At 39.1% G+C, this 25667-nt stretch overlaps 1 protein-coding gene across 3 annotated transcripts in view; it reads right to left on the minus strand.

The window, feature by feature from the left end:
* The window catches only part of CLASP2 (cytoplasmic linker associated protein 2), a 174615-nt gene extending 162698 nt beyond the window's left edge, over positions 1-11917 (minus strand). For all 3 annotated transcript variants that reach the window (XM_061196474.1, XM_061196473.1, XM_061196475.1), the window contains exon 1: positions 11520-11917. In XM_061196474.1, coding sequence (XP_061052457.1) covers positions 11520-11714 — 195 coding nt within the window. In that variant the 5' untranslated portion in view covers positions 11715-11917. The remainder of the gene's footprint in view (positions 1-11519) is intronic.
* Positions 11918-25667: the final 13750 nt, after the last annotated feature.

Raw genomic sequence — 25667 nt, forward strand, 5'->3', positions numbered from 1 at the left:
GTGGTACATTACTCTTTTTGAATTACGGTTTTCTCAGGGTATATGCCCAACAGTGGGATTGCTGGGTCGTATGGTAGTTCTATTTTTAGCTTTTTAAGGAACCTCTATATTGTTTTCCATAGTGGCTGTATCAATTTACATTCCCACCAACAGTGCAAGAGGGTTCCCTTTTCTCCACACCCTCTCCAGCATTTATTGTTTGTAGAATTTTTATGATGGCCATTCTGACTGGTGTGAGGTGATACCTCATTGTAGTTTTGATTTGCATTTCTCTAATGATTAGTGATGTTGAGCATCTTTTCATGTGTTTGTTGGCAATCTGTGTATCTCCTTTGGAGAAATGTCTATTTAGGTCTTCTGTCCATTTTTGGATTGGGTTGTTTGCTTTTTGATATTGAGCTGCATGAGCTGCTTGTATATTTGGAAATTAATCCTTTGTCAGTTGCTTCGTTTACAAATATTTTCTCCCATTCGGAGGGTTGTCTTTTTGTCTTGTTTATGGTTTCCTTTGCTGTGCAAAAGCTTTTAAGTTTCATTAGGTCCAATTTGTTTATTTTTGTTTTTATTTCCATTTCTCTAGGAGGTGGGTCAAAAAGGATCCTGCTGTAATGCATGTCATAGAGTGTTCTGCCTATATTTTCCTCTAAGAGTTTTATAGAGTCTGGCCTTACATTTAGGTCTTGAAACCATTTTGAGTTTATTTCTGTGTATGGTGTTAGGAAGTGTTCTAATTTCATTCTTTTACATGTAGCTGTCCAGTTTTCCCAGCACCACTTATTGAAGAGGCTGTCTTTTCTCCATTGTATATTCTTGCCTCCTTTATCAAAGATAAGGTGACCATATGTGTGTGGGTTTATCTCTGGGCTTTCTATCCTGTTCCATTGATCTATATTTCTGTTTTTGTGCCAGTACCATACTGTCTTGATTACTGTGGCTTTGTAGTATAGTCTGAAGTCTGGGAGCCTGATTCCTCCAGCTCCACTGTTCTTTCTCAAGATTGCTTTGGCTATTCAGGGTATTTTGTATTTCCATACAAATTGTGAAATTTTTTTGTTCTAGTTCTGTGAAAAATGCCATCAGGCTTCTTTTTGAGGTGATGAAAATGTTCTAAAATCGACTGTGCTGACTGTCATGCATACCTACAAATATACTAAAAAAAAAATGAGCTGTACACTTCAAATGAGTGAACTGTATAATATGTGAATTATATCAATAAAGCTATTTAAAAAATTAACTGAAAGTGCACCAATAGACACACTCATACACAAAATTTAATAGATGATAAAAGCAGTATCTCAAATCAACAGGAAAAACATGAACTCTTAGTGAGATCTGACTTAGGAATCTACCCCAGAGATATACCAGCAAAATTATGAGAAGACACACAAAGATTATTGCAAGAGACTGGAAACTATCCAAACATTCATCAGTGGTATGGGACAGATTCAAAAAATTATGGTACATCCACACCAGAGAGTACTATGACACTTTAAAAATAAAAATGAGGGCTACCCTACTTCTGCTATGCAATGCTCTCCAAGATATATTAAGTGAAAAAAGCAAGTTGGAGAAATGCATGTGTATATTTTAAAAAGGGGACTACAAACAGATTTAGTTATAAATGTTTATTTAAAATATAACAACAATGGAAAGATAATCAGAAAAAAAATTTTATGGTTGGCAATAGGCTATAAGGAACAGAGAAAGAAACCAGACTAGTGTGAATATACCTTCTTTGTAGCAATAACTAATTTCATTGAAAATCAAATAAAATAAGTAAACCTAAATGTATACTCAATTAGTAGCATAACCACACAGAAGACTATTCCAAGTGACTTTAAAATACAGCAATTTGACTATTATCTCTCCAGTGGGATATACCCTAAGGACAAAAACGAAACTCTGCAAAAAAGAAACTGTCAATGTTTTGAGAAATTCTGTTGATAGAAGGAGATATAGATGGAAGATATATAATAGTAAAAACCGCAGTCTTGAATCTGAATTAGAATATCAGTATGAACTCACCATATATTTTTCTTTAAATTAAACCTAACCCTATGCATTGAAAAAAATCTGGAAACAATGATCAGATGAGTAACAATAAGTTCCATTAGCACCCACACTGTAGTTTCCACATACCATTTCCCACAAAAAGGAACCAAAGCTTCTTGGAGAAGTGGCTGATTCCAGGGCAGGAGCAGAAAATATGATCTCATTATACCAGATAGCAAAGACTCTATCAAAGATTATTAGGGTCATGTGATAGAACAGCTTGGATATTAATAAGGATAATAACTGGGGACTTCTCTGGCAGTCCAGTGGTTAAGACTCTGCCCTTCCACTACAGGGGGCATGGGTTCGAGTTCGATCTCTGGTTGGGGAACTAAGATCCCACATGCTGTGCAGCGTGGACACACACACACACAAAAAAAAAACACCAAAGAAACCAGCCTGAAAATTAAAAAAAAGGGGGGGGGGATAATAACTGTATTGTCTTGAAATGCATTAGATATAGTTAAATGCAAGAGTTCATAATGATAACAAAAACTATCTGGTCAACACTGGAGGATACTAGTTATTTTTACCTCATTATTTTGACAATTAGTAAATAAAGAATCATACGAACTATAAACTACAGTTTATATATAAACTATACCACTGGGTAACCAAATACCAGTAAACAGTGGAAGTTTCTCTTTATAAAAGTATTCCAGCTAATGAATGAAGGAATGACATAATTAGAATATCATTTTGTAAACCCTAATGAATAAGAGATCTAAACACTGAACATTAATGGCTGCTAACGTCACAGAACAAGACCTTACGTGCCTTCCTAATGTTACATGCCAGCTGGTGGAAGAAGAGCACTACTTATGAAGTAGTCTTGCCAAAAAAAAAAAAAGACTGATTCTGATCAAACTTTAGATCCAACTACCAATTTATAGGAAATACAGAGAAAACATCACAGGAATGAAATCAGCAAAATCCAGACTGTGGGAAACTCTACCACAAACAAAAGCCAAGAATTTTTTTAAAAAGGCACTGAGGGGCTTCCCTGGTGGCGCAGTGGTTGAGAATCTGCCTGCCAATGCAGGGGACACGGGTTCGAGCCCTGGTCTGGGAAGATCCCACATGCCGCGGAGCGACTAGGCCCGTGAGCCACAATTGCTGAGCCTGCGCGTCTGGAGCCTGTGCTCCGCAACAAGAGAGGCCACGATAGTGAGAGGCCCGCGCACCGCGATGAAGAGCGGCCCCCACTTGCCGCAACTAGAGAAAGCCCTCGCACAGAAACGAAGACCCAACACAGCCATAAATAAATAACTAAATAAAAAAAATTTAAAAAAAAAAAGGCACTGAGGAAGAAACAGATTAAGAGACTTAATAAACACGTTAGGACTTCCCTGGTGGTGCAGTGGTTAAGAACCCACCTGCCAATGCAGGGGACACAGGTTTGATCTCTGGTCCAGGAAGAGTCCACATGCCGCGGAGCAACTAAGCCCATGAGCTATAACTAATGAGTCCACATGCCACAGCTACTGAAGCCCGCACGCCTACAGCCCGTGCTCCGCAACAAGAGAAGTCACCACAGTGAGAAGCCTGCACACCGCAATGAAGAGTAGCTCCTGCTCGCTGCAACTAGAGAAAGCCCATGCGCAGCAACCCAGCCTAAATAAATAAATAAACAAATAAACATGTTAACTGAGGTAAGCAGAATAATGGCCTCCCAAATGTGTTCACATCCTAATCCCCAGACCTGTGAAAAGATTAACTACATGGTAAAAAAACCTTTAAAGATGTGGTTAAGGATCTTAAGATGGGGAAATTACCCTGGGATTATCCTGGGCCCAAGAGTCCTTATAAGAGACAGGGTGGAGAGTCAGTCAGAGTCAGAGGAGATGTGATGACAGAAGCAGTGGTCAGAAAGAAAGATCAGAGGATGAGATACTGAGGGCTTTGAAGATGGAAGAAAAGGCCATAAGCCAAGAAATGTAGGCAGCTTCTAGAAGCTGGAAAATTCTCTAAGGTCTCCAGAAGGAATACAATCCTGCTGAAACCTTGATTTTATACCAATAAAACCCATTTCTGACTTCTGACCTCCAGAACTGTAAGAAAATAAATGTACTTTGTTTTAAGATACAAAGTGTGTGGTAACTTGTTACAGCAGCAATAGAAAACAAATATATTAATGAATCACAACATGTGAACCTTATTCAGATCCTGATTTTTCTTAAAACAACTAATTTAAAAATTTGTACTACATTTTTAAAAACTGGAAATTTAAACCCAAGATATTTGATATCAAGGAATTTTTTATGTATAATAATAGTATTGAGGTTATGCTATTTTTTTTAAAGAGCACTTATTGATATCTTTGAGACATTAATAGAAAGACTTAACTGATGAAACAATATATTTGCAATTTATGACAAATTCAATATTATAAAGCTATCAAGTCTTCCCCCCAAAAGATGACATCCAATGTAATCCCAATAAAAAAACCACAATTTTCTGGTGCAACTTGACTAGCTGGTTCTAAAATTCGCATGGTATAGTAAATAAAGACCCAATAATAGCCAACACATTCCTGAAGAATCTGGTGAGTGAATATGACACAGCAAACATCAAGATTTACCATGGAGCTACAAATAACTTTCTTGAATTTCCATTTAGACATCTTTCAACTTAGCCTGCATCTTGGCTAAGGATCCTTTCAGTAGAATATTAAAACCCTGAAAAAAGAAGAAAAAACAACTAGAGCAGTATTCCAATTTGCTCCTCACCAATTTCTTAGGAACTCAAATGCCTCCATTCAGATCCTTTAAAAAAAAAAAGCAAAAATAATGTACTTTCTAACATGTATATATAAAATATAAAAGCAAAAATATAAAACATATTATATAATATAAAATATACAACAATAAAATATTTAAAATATATAATATATGGGAATTCCCTGGTGGTGCAAGGGTTAGGACTCGGCGCTTTCAGTGCCAGGGCCCAGGTTTGATCCCTGGTGGGGGAACTAAGATCCTGTAAGCCTTGTGGCACAGCCAAATTTTATATATATGTATGTATGTGTATATATATGTATGTGTGTGTGTGTGTGTGTGTATATATATATATATATATATATATATATACACATACATAAAAGCACAAATAACATACCTTTTAACAGGTAGAAAAACAGAAACCCCAAAAAGCAAACTTTGGGCTACAACCAAGCTTAAATTGTATGGTGTTTTTAAGCCACAAAACCGAAATTTTTAAAAATGTATGGGGAATTCCCTGGTGGTCCAGTGATTAGGACTTGGGACTTTCACTGCCAAGGCCTGGATTCAATTCCTGGTCGGGGAACTAAGATCCTGCAAGCGGCATGGCATGGCCAAAAAAAAAAAAAAAAAATTATGAAATTTTATTAACCCCAAGAAGTCCCAGAACCCTTAGGGTCATTTTCCTATTCTTTCTTTCTCTCTCTCACTCCCTTTTTACCTCTGAATCACAAGTGGTTGAACAATAAACTCACATGCAAGTTGTCATCTTGGCGACAGAGTTTTAATTCAATATAATGTTTAATCTTCAAAATGATTTAAATCAGAAATGTTGTCAACCAACACTAGAGCTAAGTAATTGCATGCGATAGTAATTACCCCCAATTTAAGAATCACAACTGGGACTTCCTTGGCGGTCCAGTGGTTAAGAATCCGCGCTTCCACTGCAGGGGGCGAGGGTTTGATCCCTGGTGGGAGAACTAAGATCCTGAATGCCGCGCAGTACGGCCAAAAAAAAAAAAAAAAAAATCACAACTAAGAACTTTCCATGTAAAGGTCAGAAAGCCTGACAACAAGAGTTCTTGAAATCTAGGAAGGACATAAGCTTAATTCACAGTCATAGATTTTTTCCACCATAGGTGCAACAGAGAAAAGGCATGTATTATTCACAACAAGCATACTTCTGTAATGCTCCTTCTCTCATTAGGAAATACTGTAGGTGTACAGGACTTTTTTTCCCCACACAAATTAATTCAGCATCTAAGAAAATGAGTAAAAGAATGGGATAGAATAATTGGCAAGTGAACATGTATGCACAGATCAAATAAGTAAAACACGATGGCTTACAAATTTTGAAAACCTGAAGAGAAATATCAGGTTTTTATATAAATATATTAAAAAACTATTTCCCTCAAAAAAGGAGGGAAATAAATAACTTAAAGATACTGATAAATTCTAGGTAGGGCAAGGGGGACAAGACAGGAAGTATAACCCAATATTTCCACTGCTAGACACATAACCAAGAACAATTATTGGAGACACACAATATTCTTCCCTGCAGCTCTGCAGCCCAAAGGTATATGGCTATACTTGGTAGCCCTGCTGCCAGTCATTTAAGTAAATAAAAGCCCTGTTTGAAGTTATCAGAGCCTAACACTTTTGTGTGTGTGTACACAGTTTTACTATATGAGGTTTCCAGGAATGCAGCCAGCAGATAAATCAAGTGTGCTTTCACACAATTTCACTGATTCTACAAATACTGAGAGCCTGCCATGGGTATAAATGCTGGAAGGTAGGTACATACAGTAGTGGGAATCTTAATAAATTCTAATTCCTTCAATTTTCTCAGTGAAGTAGGAAGCAAGGCCATCAGCTGAAACTGATGATGGAAGCAGAACTATTGATAGGTCTGAGGGGAGAGGTCTGAGGGGAGAGGAACAGATGAAAGAATGAATGAAGAAAATATAGGAAGACTGCCAGGCTCCAAAGAGGACCCACTTGAATGTCAGGAATTTAAAATGAAATCAGTTAGAGGTTTTGTGTTTTTCTCCATCCACCTTCAGTTGCACTGGTGCAGGTGCAGGGTAGGTAGAGTTCGATTAACTAGGATTACATTTTATCAAATGAGAACCACAAAGGAAAAGTGAGGAGGGAGAAGAGAATTAAAAATGAATGTAAGGGTGTGATTGACTGACTAGGATATTTAAACTCAGACAAGAGGGATAATGGGACGGTTAAAACTTAAATGAATTGGATGTCACATGGGGTGGTCAATCTCTTTAAGATGGTATAGTCAAAGAAATAAGGTTCAGAATTTATAGTCACAGAATATCACAACCACCAACAGTAATGCCGCTGGTGAAGTCTGAATAACGAGCAACCACATACCTGTAGTGGTCTGAATTGGCATTTATAGCAATATGTACTGATGCAGCCATCTGACTAGCATTATGTCTTCCTGGGTAGTCAGGCTGGCACATTTACATATTGAAACATTTTATCTCATTATAAATTATGTGTAATTTTCCTTTATAGTACAGTTTGGTCATTATTGGGATTTTTAAAAATGATGTATATTGAGTATTATCTATAAATTTTATTTCAGGACTGTAAAGGGGGCATTAAAAGAAGGCACTGAATCTGACAGGGTTCAGAATCACCACCCTACAGAAACTCTCATGCACACGTACAAGGTGACAATGCAAAAGGACAATGCGAACAGGAAAAAGTTAAAAACACCCTGGATGTTCTTCCTACATGGCAGGTAAAAGGAAGAGACAACATCCATATATACAGATAGACTTCAAACTAAAAAATAGTATATTGTAACAAATTGATGGCTTATAAGATATACAATCAAGGTGATGCTAACATTGAAAAGTATCATCCTTCAAGTGGCAAAAGGGCTGTGATTTTGGATTACAAGACTTGAAATCCTAGCACGTTACTAGCCCAGCACTAGTTATAATATAAGTGGTACTTACTGTTTTCTCCATTTTTAGAGTCAACTTGTTATAGTTGCAGATAGATAAAGTGAGAGTAGAGCTGACAAATGCTAGGATATTGAAGAGGTTTACAAAAGTACAGAAAAGGAAAGGAAAATCCTGATCTCCCTTGGTTTAAGTACTCCACCAATATACCAGGTCTAGGACCTACGCCAAGATACTTTTATCTTCTTTTCTACAAAATGAGGAAATAGTACTGACTTTCTAAGGCCACCTTAAAGATTAAAATGAGATAATGGAAATAAAGCACTTGAGACAATGCCTGATACTCACTAAGGACTCTTTAAATGGTGGGTATCATATTTAACTGCATTTTATAAGGGACACTTTATTGCTGTAGTACCATTTTAAAATTTGGGAACTCATGAAATCACAGGACTATCCTTACCAAAGTCAAACACCAGAGCATATATATTTTATATAATATACATACCTATTCCCACATTTTTAATCTTCAATTATGATTTCTCCACTGGGATGAAGACCCCAATCGCCCATTTAACATCTCAACTTGGATGTCAAACGACCTTCTCAAACCTAACTTTTTACTTCCTTCACCCAACTTGTTTTCTCAGTCTTCCCCATTTCAGTAAATACTACCCTCTATTGGTGCTCAAGCAACGCAACTACCCCTAACTGCTCTCTCTCAATGCTCATATTCAATGCAAGAGGAGGTGCTATTGGCTTTACCACCAAGTCACATACCAAATCTTCCACTTCTCAGTATTGCCACTGCTACCAAACAAGCCTTAGCCACCATCGTTCTCCTTCTTCTTTTGCTGCTTTACTGTCCACTGCCCACAAAGCAGCCAACCCTCTACATAAAAACCTCCGCCAATTTAGAATAAAATCCTACAAAGCTCTTTCTACCTGCCTCCTCAACTTCACCTTTCTGAACACCTCCCTCACTTGTAAACTCTAGCCATGCTGGCCTTCTTTATGTTCCTCAACAGAACTAGGTTCTCTGCATTTGCAGTTTCCTCTCCCTAAAGGCATTCTTCATTCCTGTATTTCTTTCCTGTCTGTACTCAAATTTCACCTCACTTCCTTTACTTCCAAAATAGTCTCATCTTCCCCTCAGTCTTTCACATCAGTTGATTTACAAACACTTGTTACTTGAAACTATTCAATTTTTATACCTATCTGCCTCCATGACAGCAGTGATCTCACTCTTCTCTCCTTTAAATCACTCTCAGTGAGGTCTTCAATGACCAGCTATTTAAAATTCCAACATCTGCATCCTGCCCAACACTCCTATTCCCTTCACTGCTTTTCTCCAAAGCATTTACCACCGTCTAACATACTACAGATTTTAGTTATTTTATCTTGTTTATTCCTCTGCCCCCATGAGAATCTAAGCACACAAAGGCAAGGATTTCTGTCTTTTTTTCACTATTGTATCCCAAGTGCCCAGAAGATTGTCTGCACATGGTAGTTCCTCAATTAATATCCAAATGAAGCTGAATGAATAAGCCTTTCTAGTCTTGTTCACAGCTGGGTCTTCAATATCTGGAATAATACCCAGCATATAAGTATAGTCACTCAAATTCACTGTTATTAATAAACTCAAATTCTGAAGTACTATCAAATCCAAAGAAAAACTATATTTTGTTCAGCATAACTTGAAATTTAAGTACATTTCTATTTGTATGTATGTTCAAAAAATTCCATGATACACTTTTTTCAAAAGATTTAAATATTCATTGTATCTTGAGTAAAAAATGATGACCTAGCTTGGTAACTTAGTTTATAAATCCCAAATAAACTAATTAGAATGCCCTCTCCCTAACAATGTCAGAAAAGCTCTTATACTACAGAATTCAGTAGAAAGGAGAGAACTAATGATCAAGGAGAGATCAGAATTAATGAATTAATGTCCTTGAGAAGGCAAGAGGGCATGGGATACACATGCCTTCATATCCACGTGGGGGGATTGGTAGAAGTGAGAAAGACAGATAATTTGTTCACTATAACAGAGGAGACAGAGTTATATGGGCACAGCTACAAGGAAGTATGTAGGTGAGGATGTGGGAGTTCTCTTCGGATTTCTGAAATTGTCTCAGGCTGCAGTATCTACTGAGGAGCATGGAGAGAATGTGTAGTAAAGAGATAAGAACTTGAGTCAGATCCCTGAAGGATTCTAACTCTTAAGGATCAGTTAAAGGAAAAACATAACACTGAGTAGAAGTAGTGCTTAGAGACAAAAAAGAAAAAACAGGATACTGTGGTATCACAGAAGCCAAAAATATGTTTCAAGAGATGGGACGGCTTAACTGCCATTCACTGATGGTACACCTGAGGAGTGAAATGGCCCAAAGCCAATTCAACCACAGCCAGCGTAGAGGTGACACATCAACCTTCACTCGGGAAGGATAGCAAGCATTACCAAAGAGCCGACTTTCTACAGCAGCCTAGGCTGTAACACAAAATCAGCTATCTTGAGTGTGTATGCTCTTCTTACAGGGTAAGTAAATTTAGCTTGTTTCTTCCAAAGAAATAAGACTAATCCCCTAAACAGTAATGACATATTCTTAAATATTAACTTTTCCCAAAGTTTTAAAAAATAATAAAGAGATAGTATATAATGGAGCACTGAGGTGGTTAATTCTCAAACTGTTTATTATTCTTGTAAAAAGTCAAACCCTTCCAAAACTCATATAAGTTTCACCATTAAATCTGCATAATAATTTTAGAGTTTGCTTTTCTTCTCCATGATGATAATGCTTTCAAAGTACAGCCTATTCGCTGGGTTTTAAGTATCTATTACTAAGAAGAATCACTTCATCCACAGGACGTTTGGGCCAACATTTTAAAGCAACACTGCCACCAGAAGACTAGAAGGAAAAGTTACTGTCAAAAACCACAGTTCAGGCTGATTACAGAATATTTACCTGGTCTCCCAACTTGGCTACATTACAACCTGCCTACTACCGGCTCTTCAGAAACACTCATTCCTTCTTGTACCTCATCCTTTTATTTTTTGTCAGCATCAGCTAACCTCCTACGGCACGGTTTCAAATCCGAGTCAGTTCTCAACTGCGGCAAAACAAAATGACAGCATTCAACTGCCTTCCGTCGGCCATAACGAAAAGCAAATAAATAATGCCATGAGGTCAGCATCTTTTCATTAGATTTAACAGTAAACTTAATCAGGCATGCTATTAAGCTCTAAAGATGCCTTAGACACGAAAAGCACAACCTTCCAGACACACACACACACACACACACACACACACACAAACTATATAAGAAAAAAAGAAACAGGCGATAAAGTAGGATAAAAATCACTAATGAACAGGGATTAACTTGACATCTTTCAACTTAAAATTTGTATTCTCATGTCCTACGTCTTGGTCTGGGTAGTGTTTACATAGGTACGTACAAATGTAAAACGTCTTCTAACCTTTTATGCATGTAAATGATCATTGATTTTTTAAAATACGTGATGAAACATTATATCCTACTGCCAAGGAACTCCGCACGGTGCGGTGTCACGGAATCGCTGAATGTGTCACTGTTCACAATTGTGGAAAAAGTCGGTCGTGGTGGGAAGTCGGTCTCCGGCTCGAGTTCGGAGAGGCAGGCTCCCCGGTGGGGGCGCGTCGGGGGACCCCAAGTCCGCGAGGCGGTTCCGAGGTGCCCGGCGCCCCCCCGGGGGCTCGCCCGGCCGGCCTCGGACATCCGTGATTAAAGGGCCGACGGGGGAGGGCGTGCCCGGCCAGGCCGCGCCGCCGCCGCTTACCCGGTAGTTGCTCGAGCCCACCCAGCCGGTGAGAGCGTCGACCGTCCTGCCCAGACAGCCCAGGTCCTCCTCCAGGTCTGGGATGGCGCCGGGGACGCCGAGGTAGAGCAGCAGCTCCTGACCGACCTGCAGGCGGCCGCCGACGTCCTTCTGCTGCACCTGGGCGCTGAAGTACTCCATGCAGCGGGGCTCCATGGCCGCGACCGCTCGCCCGCCTGTGAGGGACCAACTTTCGCCGAGCACCGCCCAGCCGCCAGCGCGGGGCCCCACGGGAACGGGAGGGACGCGCTGGGTCCAGCCGAGGCGCGGCTCGCGGGGCGCGGCGGGTGCAGCGCCAGGCGCGGATCGGCCCCCAAACTAGTCAAACTCGGCGCCCCCCGCGCCCCAACCCGCTTCAGAGTCCGCGGCCGCCGGCGACGTCAGCGCGCGCGTGACGTCAGCGCGACGCCGGCGGGCGATCGCCCGCCCGCCTGTCCAGACTCTAGCTTCGCGGAGGAGGCAGGGGCGGAGGCGGAGGCGGGGGCGGAGGCGGGGGCGGGAACCCTTGGGGACAGTGGGACCTCTGCGGGGAATTGGGGTCGGACTGTGTTGGCCCCCACCGGGAAGCCGACAGTTCTCTGCAATCCGCCATCTCAGCAGCCTGCCCTCGCCCTGTAAAATCGAGAACACTTCCAGGTTTTCCTCCACTTGAAACCAATACTTGGGAAAGTTTCTGGTACTTGGAATTCCACTTCCCAGCCCCACTCCCGGTTTTTTGGGTTTGTTTTGTTGTGGTGGTGGTTGTTGTTTTACTTTGTAGAATACACTTCCTTATTTAAAAAAATAACAACAAACACCATGACTCCTGCTTCTGGTTGGGTCACCATGTGATGCTTTTTTTTTTTTTTAAACTAAGGTTTAATTTGCAGAGTAAAATGCACAGATTTTAAGTGTTCAGTCCATATGCTTTGGCAAATGTATTCACCAATGTGAAGAGCTACCATCCTAAAGAAGTTGGAGCACGTTTTCATCACCCTAGGAAGCTGGAGGAACATCCCAGTCAACAACTACTGCCTTGCCAAGCATTTCTAATCGGATTTCTATCACTGTAGCATAGGTCACCCTGTTCTTTAATTTCACGTGACTTCACACAGTTTGTACTCTTATTGACTCGGGCTTCTTTCTTTCTTTAGCATATGTTTTAAGGCTGATCCACTGCTGTTGGTGTGTCAGTAATCCCTTTTTATTGCTGAGTAGTATTCCATATATGGAAGAACCACAGTTCGTGACCCGGTCACCTGTTTATAGACAGTTGAGTTGTTTCATTTTTCAGTTTTCCAGCTGTAACCAGCTATAACCATTTGTGTACAAGTCATTGTGCAGACACAGGGTTTCATTTCTCTTGGGTAAATACCAAGGACTGGAATTACTAGGTCATATGAGAAGTGTATGTTTAACTTTAGAAGAAACTGCCATACTTTTCCAAAGTGGCTGGACCATATTACACTGCCACCAGAAGTACTCGGAAGTTCCAGTTGCTCCACATCCTCCACAATATTTGGTATGGTTGGGGTAATTAGCTTTAGCCATTTTAGTGTGTGTAAACTGGTCTATAATACATTCTATATGCACACTGGGGACTTCTCTGGCAGTCCAGTGGTTAGGACTCCGTGCTTCCCCTGCAGGAGGTGCTGGTTTGATCCTTAGTCAGGGAACTAAGATCCCGCATGCCCTGCGGTGTGGCCTAAAATAAATAAATAAATAAATAAATAAAAATTAAAAAAAAAAAAGCACATTGTTTAGCTTCCTGCCAATTATTTCCAGCCACAATTTAATAATTATTTTATGTATCTGTCTCCTCTATTACACAGAAAGCTCCAAGATCATTTGTGTTTTTCCTTGGATGGTGCTGGGCAAATAATGGGCACTCAATCAATTTAAGTTGAACAAGTGAATGAATGTAATGAAATGCTTGAAATGTTCACAGTAACAAAATAATAACAACAAAAACAATAATAACACACTCTCCAAATTCAAAGAAACCTCTCTTCTGTATTTACTCTGAGGTTTTTTCTATATTTCTCTGTTTCTCTTTGTATTGTGATGTAAAGTTTCTTCCATCTTTAATTGACTGTAATCTCCCTGCAATTAGGCCTCAATCATAAACTGTAGCAACTGTTTCTTGAGTGTCTAAAGGTTCTGTTCATAAGGGTTACAGAAGAATATAAAAAAAGGGTCCAATCCAAAGAAGTTTGTTTTCTAATTGCCAGGGACCAGGTGCAGTATGTGGTATAGAAAAAAAAAAAAATGTAGGAGGCTGTGGATTCTAGGTTCAGCCCTACCTGTCCCTGTGACCAAAAGTTACTGCTGCCCTAAGCCCTCTGTTGTCTCCATTCACCTTTCTGAACTTGCGTAACTCAAGGTCTTTAAGTTGATAACTAAATAGTCTTCACGTTATAAAATAATATTATGGCATTTGAGTAACGTTGGAAGTAACTATGAAATGTTTAGTAACACTGGTTACTATTACCTATGCATACCCTCTGTGTGTTTCATTAATTCATCGACAAATATCTTCTGAAAGCTTGTTATGTGCTACACACTGTGCCAGGGTCCACAGATACAAAGTTCATTTAGATCTGGTCTCTACCCACAACAAACCTAAGTACAGACAAGAAAATCAACATTCCCAGGATGCAAGGATGGGGTAAACAGAAGGTATTTGGAAGCCTATATGAGAGGCTTCTTATCTAGATGGCACTGAGAATGGGGGTGGGACAGGTGTAAACCAGGGAAGGCTTCCTGGAGAGGTTTATGTATAAATTGAGTTTTGAGAATATATAGGAATTAGCTAATTAAAGAAGTGATTTTTTTCATATGATCCAGCAATCCCACTCCTGGGCATATACCCAGACAAAACTATAATTAGAAAAGATACATGCACCCCTATGTACATAGCAGCACTATTTACAACAGCCAAGATGTGGAAACAACCTTAATGTCCATTGACAGATGAATGGATAAAGAAGATGTGGTACATATGTATATACAATGGAATATTACACACCCATTAAAAAGAATGAAATAATGCCCTTTGCAGCAACATGGATGGACCTAGAGATGATCATACTAAGCAAAGTAAGCCAGAAAGAGAAAGAGAAATACCACATGATATCACTTATATGTGGAATCTAAAATAAGACACGAACATATCTACGAAACAAAAACAGACTTACAGATATAGAGAACAGACTTGTGGTTGCCAAGGGGGAGGAGAGGGTGGAGGAGGGAAGGACTGGGAGTTTGGAATTAGCAGATGCAAACTATTATATATAGAATGGATAAACAACAAGGTCCTACTGTAATAGCACATGATTCAACATTCTGTGATATTCAACATTCTGTGATAACCCATAATGGAAAAGAATATGAAAAAGAATATATATATGTACAACTGAGTCACTTTGCTGTATAGCAGAAATTAAACACAACATTGTAAATCAACTATACTTCAATAAAATTTTTTTCAAAGTGTTTTTTTGAGGAATAACATGTTTATCTACAAGATGTAGTCTTGACTATTTAAATTTAACAGTTATTATCATTACATACCTACTACAAAATCTACTTATTTCTCTATAGCACTGTTGTCTGTCCTCAGTTAAATATCGTTAAAACAGAAAGTTCTCAAGCCTTCTAGTTCACAGCACTTTAGTATCAGTGATTTTTCACAGAACCTTAGACCAAAAGAAACACCTAAGAAATACATCTACTGAATAGTAAGAGCCAAACAATAAGTATTCACATCCTAACATCTTAGTAGGCATTTGAAAAAAAAAGTGCATTTTCATTTCATTCTTAAATAAGCGCACTTACTTATGAGATATCTGCACCTGTTGGTACACTGCACAATTTCTCAAACCTGGGAATCAGACTGGACACTGCCTGTGGTACATTGCTTCTCATGTAGCACTGGCTTTTTATCACAGCAACCACAGAAAACACAGCCTTGCAAAAATGGCATCAATGAAAGAAATGTATCACAATCTAATGTTGAAACTTCTAACTCCTTGGAGCTAGTAGTTCACTCCATGACGGACAGATGCCAAATATCACTGTTTCCCTTTAAAATTCAAGCTATCCTGGAAGGCTCTTGTTGAGTTTATGGCAGCACCCTGGGGTACCTGAGCACACAATTTAGGAATCTTGGCAGACAGATATCTGACGATGCCCAAGTTGTCAGAGAGACAAAGAGAACAGGAAATGAAAATAGCAGCTCATGAAGGAAGAAGGCGTGGGTCCAATGAGAACTGGGCTTCACAAACGCTGTTGCCTGAAGAGCTCAGCTTGACACATGTTAGGTCTTTTAATCCTCCAAGCAACCCTATGTGGAAGGTATTACATCCCCATTTTAAAGATGAGAAAACTAAGGCTCAGAGATTAAGTCTCCAGCCTCACTCATGATTTCAGATTCATGATTTAAACACAGGATGTCTGGCTTCTCCCAAATAGATAATTTTAAAGAAAAGAAAACAAACAAACAGAAAAGTTTGGAATTTACTACCAAAATAATAACACTCCTTGTATCAGTATAACACAGTCTTTCTTTGAATATCCATATAGTATTTCCACTGAGAACCTGCTTTTCTCTGAACTGCTGTTAAAAAGAAAAGAGCAAGGAGACACAGAAAATGGGTAGAAATATTAGGGGAAAAAACAGCGTAAGAAACATCTACATTCTTTTGTAATCAGTCACTAAATGTATCTGGGAGCACAAGTCTATTTTTAACTGGCAACTAGACTGAAATAGATCTTTTAAATACAGGAGACCGACTTCCTGACCTATTTGTTCATTATTTATGATAATAGTGGAAACTTTGAGTCGACTTTCTTCTGACACTGGACTTTATTTTCCACATGGAGACTGACAGACAAATCACGACACTGCTAGTTTGAAACCATACTTCCAATAAATATCCATCAAGAAGGGCATTGTGTTAGGTACTAGAGTGGCAGTGGGGGCATTGGGTGGCTCACCAAAGATAGACCACAATCTCTCCTCAAAGGTTAAGAGGGATATGTACACGAGTGTTCAGAGCAGCTTAATTCATAATAGCCCAAACTGGAAACATCCCAAACATCCACCAACTGGAAAATAGATGACTGTGGTATATAGCCATACAATGGAATTCTACAAGGCAATAAAAAACAAACTACTGATACACTCAACAATGAGGATGAATCTCAAAAACACCATGTTGAGCACAAGAAATCAGACCCAAAAGAATATATACTCTGTGATTCTGTTTACATAAAGTTCTAATACAGGGAAAACTTACTGATGGTGATAAAAATTAGAAGAGGGGTTATCACAAAGAATGGGAGTCGGTGGGTATTGACTGGGGCCTGAGAGAACTTTCTGCAGTGATGGACATGTTCTATATCTTGACCTGAGTAGTGATCATTGCAGTATATGCATAGGTATCAATTCAACAAGACTAGTACATGGTGTATTTACTATATGTATGTTAAAACTAATAAAAAGTGGGGGAAAAAAGTTAAAACTAAAGAATTAAAAGGAAAATAAGGGATAAAAGAGTTATAGTCTATTGCAGGGCTATCCAATAGAAATATAATACATATGTGACCATAAAGTATTAATATATGTGATTAATTTTTTTCTAGTAGCCACAGTTTGAAAAGTAAAAAGAAATAAGTGAAGTTATATTTAGTAATATATAGATTATATTTCATATTTTATTTAATGATGTTTTAAAACAAGATTGAATAAAGTTATAGGCGATGTTTTCTTACATTGTATATTTAATAATTTTATTATATTTAATATTGTATTAATATTCAAATGTTATTTAGAACCGTGATCAAAATGAAAATTGTTATTAAAATGTTTTATATATTAGACAGTGCAGGTCTATTGAAAATAGCACCAATTTAGAATTAGAAAACTCAAGTTCTGATATTACTAGCTGTGTAAACTTAAGTTATCTGTTAACTTCTCTGAGCTCCAGTGTTTCCGTCGAAATAAAGGAAATTAGGGGGAATTCCCTGGTGGCCCAGTGGTTAGGACTCGGCGCTTTCATTGCCAGGGCTAGGGTTCAATCCCTGGTCAGGGAACTAAGATCCCGCAAGCCACGTGCTGCAGTCATAAATAAATAAATAAAGGAAATCAGTAATGACTGTAGGCAGAGAGGCTCCTACGTAAGTCTCACATATGTCTTGTTGGGTATGCCAAGAAAGCAAGGCCCTAACTGTTACCAACCAGAGTTCTTGGCCTTCCTTAATCAACAGAAATTGATAAGAGGCCATACAAGAAATCAGGCAAGGCTTTATTGGGGCCCCTGCTGCAGCAGGGGGGAGCAAAAACAAGTAACAGGTGCCCTTGCTCACTCCCCCAGGGGGGCGAGCAGGTTCCTTATATGGGGTGAGGGTAGGGGTATGTCATGGGTCGGGCTGGAGGGTTGGCTTAGGTGGTCTGCCCACCCCTTTGGTGGTGTTGTGTGCAGGGGGCATGTGCAGTACCCTGCTTTCTCTCCCGACACACTGTTTTTGCTCCTGGCTCTTCAGAAGTAGCAGTTGGGTTTTTTGGTCTTTTTGTATCTTATTGTCTGTAATTTGTCCCAGTTGCACATGGGCACAGTTATTTTTAGTCCCTCACAGTTTCTCTGTATTTTGTTGCTCAAGGAGACATTTGTCCAGGTGCAAGCACTGCAGTAAGGGGTCCCAGGTCCCAGGTCCCAGGTACCAACTTGTCTCATGACCTCTCTTTACCTGGTATGTTTTCAGTGAGCAACCTTGAGGGATGAAATAATGTCTCCCTCCAAGACAAAAAACAGGTTTACTTAGTGCTTGCTCTAAAATAGAGGATTCTCCAGCTTCTGTTTCTCTCCTGTAACACAACCCCAGGAAATTTGGGAGGCAAAGGGGAACCGTTGCAAACATGAAGCTTACACTGCGTATTTTGCCATGAGTAGAAAAGACCTTTCTCTCTGATCCAGAAGTCTTGGGTCTTCTGTTAGCATCTATGAAACAGCAAAAGGCCAAGTTATTAGCTTGTAAGTAAGGTAAAATCAAATGCCATCACCCACCACAAAGACTTTTTTTCATTTTTTGGTAAAAATCAAATGAAATCCATTGAGAAGTGGATATGAAAAGATATGAAAAAGAATATATATGTATAACTGAATCACTTTGCTGTACGGCAGAAATTAACACAACATTGTAAATCAACTATACTTCAGTAAAATTTTTTTAAAAAAAGATTCCATCAATGTAGTAAATATTTGAAATACAATATTAGGTGGCATACAATTAACCCCTAGACAAATGAAACACAAGTATTAAGGAAGTCCAGCTAAAAAGATCAGACAAAACTTCACAGGTTGCTCTGGAAATTAATGATGAAATAGACCTACCTGTCCCAGCAATATTTGTTGTAAAATTATTTCTATGAGTAAATATTTTCTCATAAATTTCCAATATAAGAAAGTCAAAAGTGGATTCCCAATGAGCAGAATGCTTTGTTGAAGAAAGGGGCTAAGAGTTAAAATGGGGATCAGTTTCAAGATGAATTGAGAGTTACAGAGTTTCCATCACCCTGCCTATTAGGAAGGCTCTACCCAATAGTACCACCAATGGCTTCAATTCTCCTAACTTCCCACTATGACCCTGGGGTACAGAAGGACTTTTTTATGTAATACTTCAAATGGGAAATACCTTTGGTTTTCCTACCATTTTTAAGAATTTGAGTTAAGTTCTCTAAGGAATAACTCAAATCCAGAAGGAACTTAAATACTTCTTGGGAGAAGAATTTAACTCCAAACTTTCAACTCCAAAAATATATATGTTACCATGGTAAGTGTGGGAATAGTCATAAATGGGTATGGTCCAAGGTGGGAAATATTATTCTCACATGGCAGATTTAAGAGACACTTTTTTAGATAGGAGCAAATGAGGTGAGTGGGAGTATGGATGTGATTTCAGCAAGGAGAAGCAGAGAAGGGATCCCAGGGGCAAGAAGGAATCTGGATGTAGAGGCAGGAAATGCCAGGCTGAGCTCAGCAATCATAGCCAGGCCAGTTTGGCTGGTTCCTGGGACCTATATGGAGGAGTTCTTGTCAGAATTTTTAAGCCCTAAAAAGGTTTTGTCACATACATTCAATAAGGAAAATAAACAATATCCCACTTTTTCATGGCAGCCAATCTTATTTTCATAAAAGCCTGGAAAAATGTAAAATTTTATGTGTAATGAATGATAGGAAATTTTGGTGGTTTGATATTATCAGGGTGCCCAGTGATGTTCTCCCGTCCAATATATCAAAGGTGAGTTAGACTGTGGTAAGAAAGCCCTGAAAATATCGCTGGGAGACATTGCATTAATGTGAGACTTCTTGCCCAGTCCACAAGGATGCACCCAGCCAATATTTTCAAAAACAATTTTCCCACCTTATAAGACTGTTTTTAATTTTGTGATTAAAAAAAAAAAGAAAACAAGATAAAAAATCTACTAACTCCCATAAAATCAATTCCTGCTCAGTTGCTTCTGACTGGATATTTTGTTATAAGTGGCACTTTTTCATTTCATTTAGCAGTGAGCTTTCTAAGAAAAAAAGCACCAAAAAGTTTGTGTTCTGAAACTCTGGTTTCTGCCTGATTGTCTTTACTAGTTATTAATTACTGAGTAACAAATTACCTCAATTTAATGGTTGAAAACAACAATATATATTCATATCTCACAGATTCTGGTGGCCAGGAATTTGAGAACAGCTTAGCTGGATGTCTTTGCTCAGGCTCTTTCAGGAAGCTGCATTTAAGACGTCAGCCAGGGCTGCTGTCATCTGAAGGCTTGACAGGGTTGGAGGATCTCCCTTCGAGGTGGCTCATGCCCATAGTTGTGGGCAGGAGGCCTCAGCTCCTCACTGCATTAATTTCTCCATAGGGCTGCTTGATTGTCTTCATGACATGGCAGCAGACTTTTTCCAAAGTCAGAGATCCAAGACCACGGAGAAAGTGACAATGTCTTTTAGGGCCTCATCTCAGAAGTCACACGCCATCATTTCTCCAAGAGTCCTATTATTTACAGAGATGTGGGAGGGGACAATACTAGGGCATGAAAACTGAAGGCAAGAATGGGGATTATTCTGGAAGCTGATACCACACTATCTTTAATTGTAACACTTTTAAAATATTGATAATTGTATTTTCAAATGGGAACAGGAATCAATAGTGAAAAGGAGTAAGTTTTAATAGTAAGTTTGAAACAGTGAGAACAGGAGAAATTCAGAAAAACCTGAAATTATTCAAGTTACTGACAGCTCACAACTACCCAAATTTCCCTGTGCTTATTTTGACAGTGATGTAGTCCAATCATCATTTTAACAAGCCAAAGTCCATCTAAAATGTAGACAGATATAATCAGATGTTTAATACAAATTTCTATTATTGTGGATGCGTGAATGAGACTAAAGGTTTGTATCTGGTTTTTGAGAAAACTGAGTAATAATTGCCTGGAACCATTATATTTGAAGTGACATTTAAAAATCAAATTTGCAAACTTTTTTTAACCATAAAGAAAGAAGCCCTGACTACAGCATTACAATAAAATTCACACATCAATTAAAAATTTCATAAAGCTCCCAGACTGACTTTTTAATTACCTTGGAAACTGATGTTTATTTTAAAAATATGAAAAATTGGTGACATGCTACATGGTAGATATTTCCAAATCTGTTTAGGTCAAAAGAGGTTGCCAATCTGGAAAATGTGTTCTTATAAAAATAGCACAGTTAATAAACACACCTGAGTACGATTTTTTAAAAAGTCATATGTAATCCAGTTCTTTTCCTTATAGTTGAATGAATGCACGGTTGTTATTGATTAGGAAATTGTTTATTATATTTGTAATGGTGATGTCTGTGAAGATGTGTGTTGGTAAAATAACTGATGAAAATATTTTCAACCAAATACCACACAGCATTTTCTGGAAATAAAAGTATGGGAATATGCAGAGAAGAAGCCAAATATATTATGGACGGAACTCCAGAAGTGGTAACCCACATCAAGTCTCCTGCTACAAGAACACGTTTTTGCAAATAATCTGTTTTTGTATTTTTTCAAGGGCTAGTAAAGAAGTAAATGTTGCTTTAAAAAAATTAGTGGTTTGATCATTTCTTCTTTTGAATAAAATTTATAATGAACATGTTGATTTTGAAAGCTTTCTTTACTATGCAGATGCACACTGGCTTAGTCAGGAGTAGCAGCTGGTCAAAGTTTTCTAACTTAATATTGAATTGTTATTTTTGTTTATAAAAAAAGAAAGAAAGAAAATGCCATGACAAAGAGTAAAACTTGGATTAAATGAATGAATTCTTTATAAGTGCACCTTATCAATAAAAGTGGCTCACGAAGATGAATAATTTGCATTTTAAAAGCTAAACTCTCAGGGGCTTCCCTGGTGGTGCAGTGGTTGAGAATCTGCCTGCTAATGCAGGGGGCACAGGTTCGAGCCCTGGTCTGGGAAGATCCCACATGCCGCGGGGCAACTGGGCCCGTGAGCCACAATTACTGAGCTTGCGCGTCTGGAGCCTGTGCTCCGCAACAAGAGAGGCCAGATAGTGAGAGGCCCGCACACCGCGATGAAGAGTGGCCCCTCCTTGCCACAACTAGAGAAAGCCCTCGCACGGAAACGAAGACCCAACACAGCCATAAAAAATAAATAAATAAAAAAGCGAAACTCTCAAATGACAAAGTAAAGCTAATATTTTCAGTGCATGTGACAAGACTACTGGAGCAAAAATAAAGTCTGAGTTAGGAGAGTTCATGGTGGAACTATGAGTTGTTTGAGACTTCTGGTTCATTTACATTAGATTTTTTATATTTATTTATTTACTTACTTACTTTTAATTTTTTTTTTTTTTTTTTTTTGCCATGCCCCACTGGCATGTGGGATCTTGGTTCCCCGACCAGGGATCGAACCCGCACCCCTTGCAGTGGGAGCGCGAAGTCTTAACCACTGGACCGCCAGGGAAGTCCCTACGTTAGATTTTAAAGACTGGCAGTGAACTAAAAATCATCAGTCAGCTTTCTTCAGTGACTGAAAAAAAGTCTTTTGACAAGTAAATATCTCAAGACAGCGGTCCCCAACCTTTTTGGCACCAGGGGCCAGTTTCGTGGAAGACAATCTTTCCACGGACGAGGCGGCGGTGGTTGGGGGAGGAGTGTTCAGGCGGTAATGCAAGCGATGGGGAGCCGCAGATGAAGCTTCGCTCTTGCCTGCCGCTCACCTGCTGTGCCGCCCGGTTTCTAACAGGTCGCGCACTGCACCTGTCCGCAGCCCGGGGGTTGGGGACCCCTGTCTTAAGAGAATAAGGGAGCTGGAATGATCAGAAATGAGTTGCATCTGCCCATACACCAAAGCAATTCAACCCTGTGGTGCACTGTGGTAGGTAGCTATACACTTGTTCTGCCTAACACCCTTTCCCATCCACCTTTGGGTTGCAACCACTTTTCTTTGGGGTGATGGGGAAGAGGGACCAACTGTTTTTGTTTGCCCTGACTCAGTTTTAGCACTTACAGTTCTGTGTATGGGAAGCTTTATAGTGCTGCGAAAACAGGAAGCATTGGTGTATGAGATGTGGAGTGGTGACAGGCTCCTTTCTTCCCAGATGTAGGTGTGGCATTTGATCAAGGTGTGATCACTTACTGAATCCTACCCACGTGGTCACAGTGATTGAATGAGAGATGGATTTGAGCAAAGCTGGTCCGTCTCTGCTAGAGGTAACAGGGAAAATGAACACTTTTCAATTTGTACAATTCACCATGACCACCATTTTGATTGCCATGTGGAAAGATCCTTCCCTAGAAGTGGAGAGCGTGATCATTTGACCCCTGGAAACAGCCACAGATGAAGCCAGCTGCAACCCTGGACTTTAAACTTACTAAACTATAAATTCCCTTCTTGGCTTCAGCTGCTTTGAGTTGATTTTCTTTTTTCAGTTTTTCTCTCCTTTTTTTTTTTTTTTAACATCTTTACTGGAGTATAATTGCTTTATAATGTTGTGTTAGTTTCTGCTGTATAACAAAGTGAATCAGCTATACGTATACATATATCCCCATGTCTCCTCCCTCTTGTGTCTCCCTCCCACCCTCCCTATCCCACCCTTCTAGGCGGTCACAAAGCACCAAGCTGATATCCCTGTGCTATGCAGCTGCTTCCCACTAGCTATCTCTTTTACATTTGGTAGTGTATATATGTCAGTGCTACTCTCTCACTTCGGCCCAACTTACCTTTCCCCCTCTCTGTATCCTCAAGTCCTCTGTCTGTGTCTTTATTCCTGTCCTGCCCCTAGGTTCATCAGAACCATTTTTTTTAAGATTCCACATACATGTGTTAGCATACGGTATTTGTTTTTCTCTTTCTGACTTACTTCACTCTGTATAACAGACTCTAGGCCCATCCACCTCACTACAAATAACTCAATTTCGTTTCTTTTTATGGCTGAGTAATATTCCATTGTATATATGTGCCACATCTTCTTCATTCATCCGTCGATGGACACTTAGGTTGCGTCCATGTCCTGGCTATTGTAAATAGTGCTGCAATGAACGTTGTGGTACATGACTCTTTTTGAATTATGGTTTTCTCAGGGTATATGCCCAGTAGTGAGATTGCTGGGTCATATGGTAGTTCTATTTTTAGTTTTTTAAGGAACCTCCATACTGTTCTCCATTGTGGCTGTATCAATTTACTTTCCCACAAACAGTGCAAGAGGGTTCCCTTTTCTCCACACCCTCTCCAGCATTTATTGTTTGTAGAATTTTTATGATGGCCATTCTGACTGGTGTGAGGTGATACCTCATTGTAGATTTGATTTGCATTTCTCTTATGATTAGTGATGTTGAGCATCATTTCATGTGTTCGTTGGCAATCTGTATCTCTTCTTAGGAGAAATTTCTATTTAGGTCTTCTGCCCATTTTTGGATTGGGTTGTTTTTTTTTTTGATATTGAGCTGCATGAGCTGCTTGTATATTTTGGAAATTAATCCTCTGTCAGTTGCTTCGTTTGCAAATATTTTCTCCCATTTGGAGGGTTGTCTTTTTGTCTTGTTTATGGTTTCCTTTGCTGTGCAAAAGCTTTTAAGTTTCATTAGGTCCGATTTGTTTATTTTTGTTTTTATTTCCATTTCTCTAGGAGGTGGGTCAAAACGGATCTTGCTGTGATGCATGTCATACAGTGTTCTGCCAATGTTTTCCTCTAAGATTTTTATAGTGTCTGGCCTTACATTTAGGTCTTTAATCCATTTTGAGTTTATTTTTGTGTATGGTGTTAGGGAGTGTTCTAATTTCATTCTTTTATATGTAGCTGTCCAGTTTTCCCAGCACCACATATTGAAGAGACTGTCTTTTCTCCATTGTATACTCTTGCCTCCTTTATCAAAGATAAGGTGACCATATCACCTTATCATTGTGTGCATGGGTTTATCTCTGGACTTTCTATGCTGTTCCATTTCTCTATAGTTCTGTTTTTGTGCCAATACCATACTGTCTTGATTACTGTAGCTTTGTAATATAGTCTGAAGTCAAGCAGCCTGATTCCTCCAGCTCCACTGTTCTTTCTCAAGATTTCTTTGGCTATTCGGGGTCTTTTGTGTTTCCATACCAATTGTGAAATTTTTTGTTCTAGTTCTGTGAAAAAATGCCATTGGTAGTTTGATACGGATTGCATTGAATCTGTAGGCTGCTTTGGGTAGTATAGTCATTTTCACAGTGGTGATTCTTCCAATCCATGAACATGGTATATCTCTCCATCTGTTTGTATCATCTTTAATTTCTTTCATCAGTGTCTTATAGTTTTCTGCATACAGGTCTTTTGTCCCCTTAGGTAGGTCTATTCCTAGGTATTTTATTCTTTTTGTTGCAATGGTAAATGGGAGTGTTTCCTTAATTTCTCTTTCACATTTTTCATCATTAGTGTATAGGAATGCAAGAGATTTCTGTGCATTAATTTTGTATCCTGCTATTCTACCAAATTCATTGATTAGCTCTAGTAGTTTTCTGGTAGCATGTATAGTACCATGTCATCTGCAAACAGTGACAGTTTTACTTCTTTTCCGATTTGGATTCCTTTCATTTCTTTTTCTTCTCTGATTGCT

The sequence above is a fragment of the Eubalaena glacialis genome, chromosome 7 (genome assembly GCF_028564815.1).
Source record: "Eubalaena glacialis isolate mEubGla1 chromosome 7, mEubGla1.1.hap2.+ XY, whole genome shotgun sequence".
Classification (NCBI taxonomy): domain Eukaryota; kingdom Metazoa; phylum Chordata; class Mammalia; order Artiodactyla; family Balaenidae; genus Eubalaena; species Eubalaena glacialis.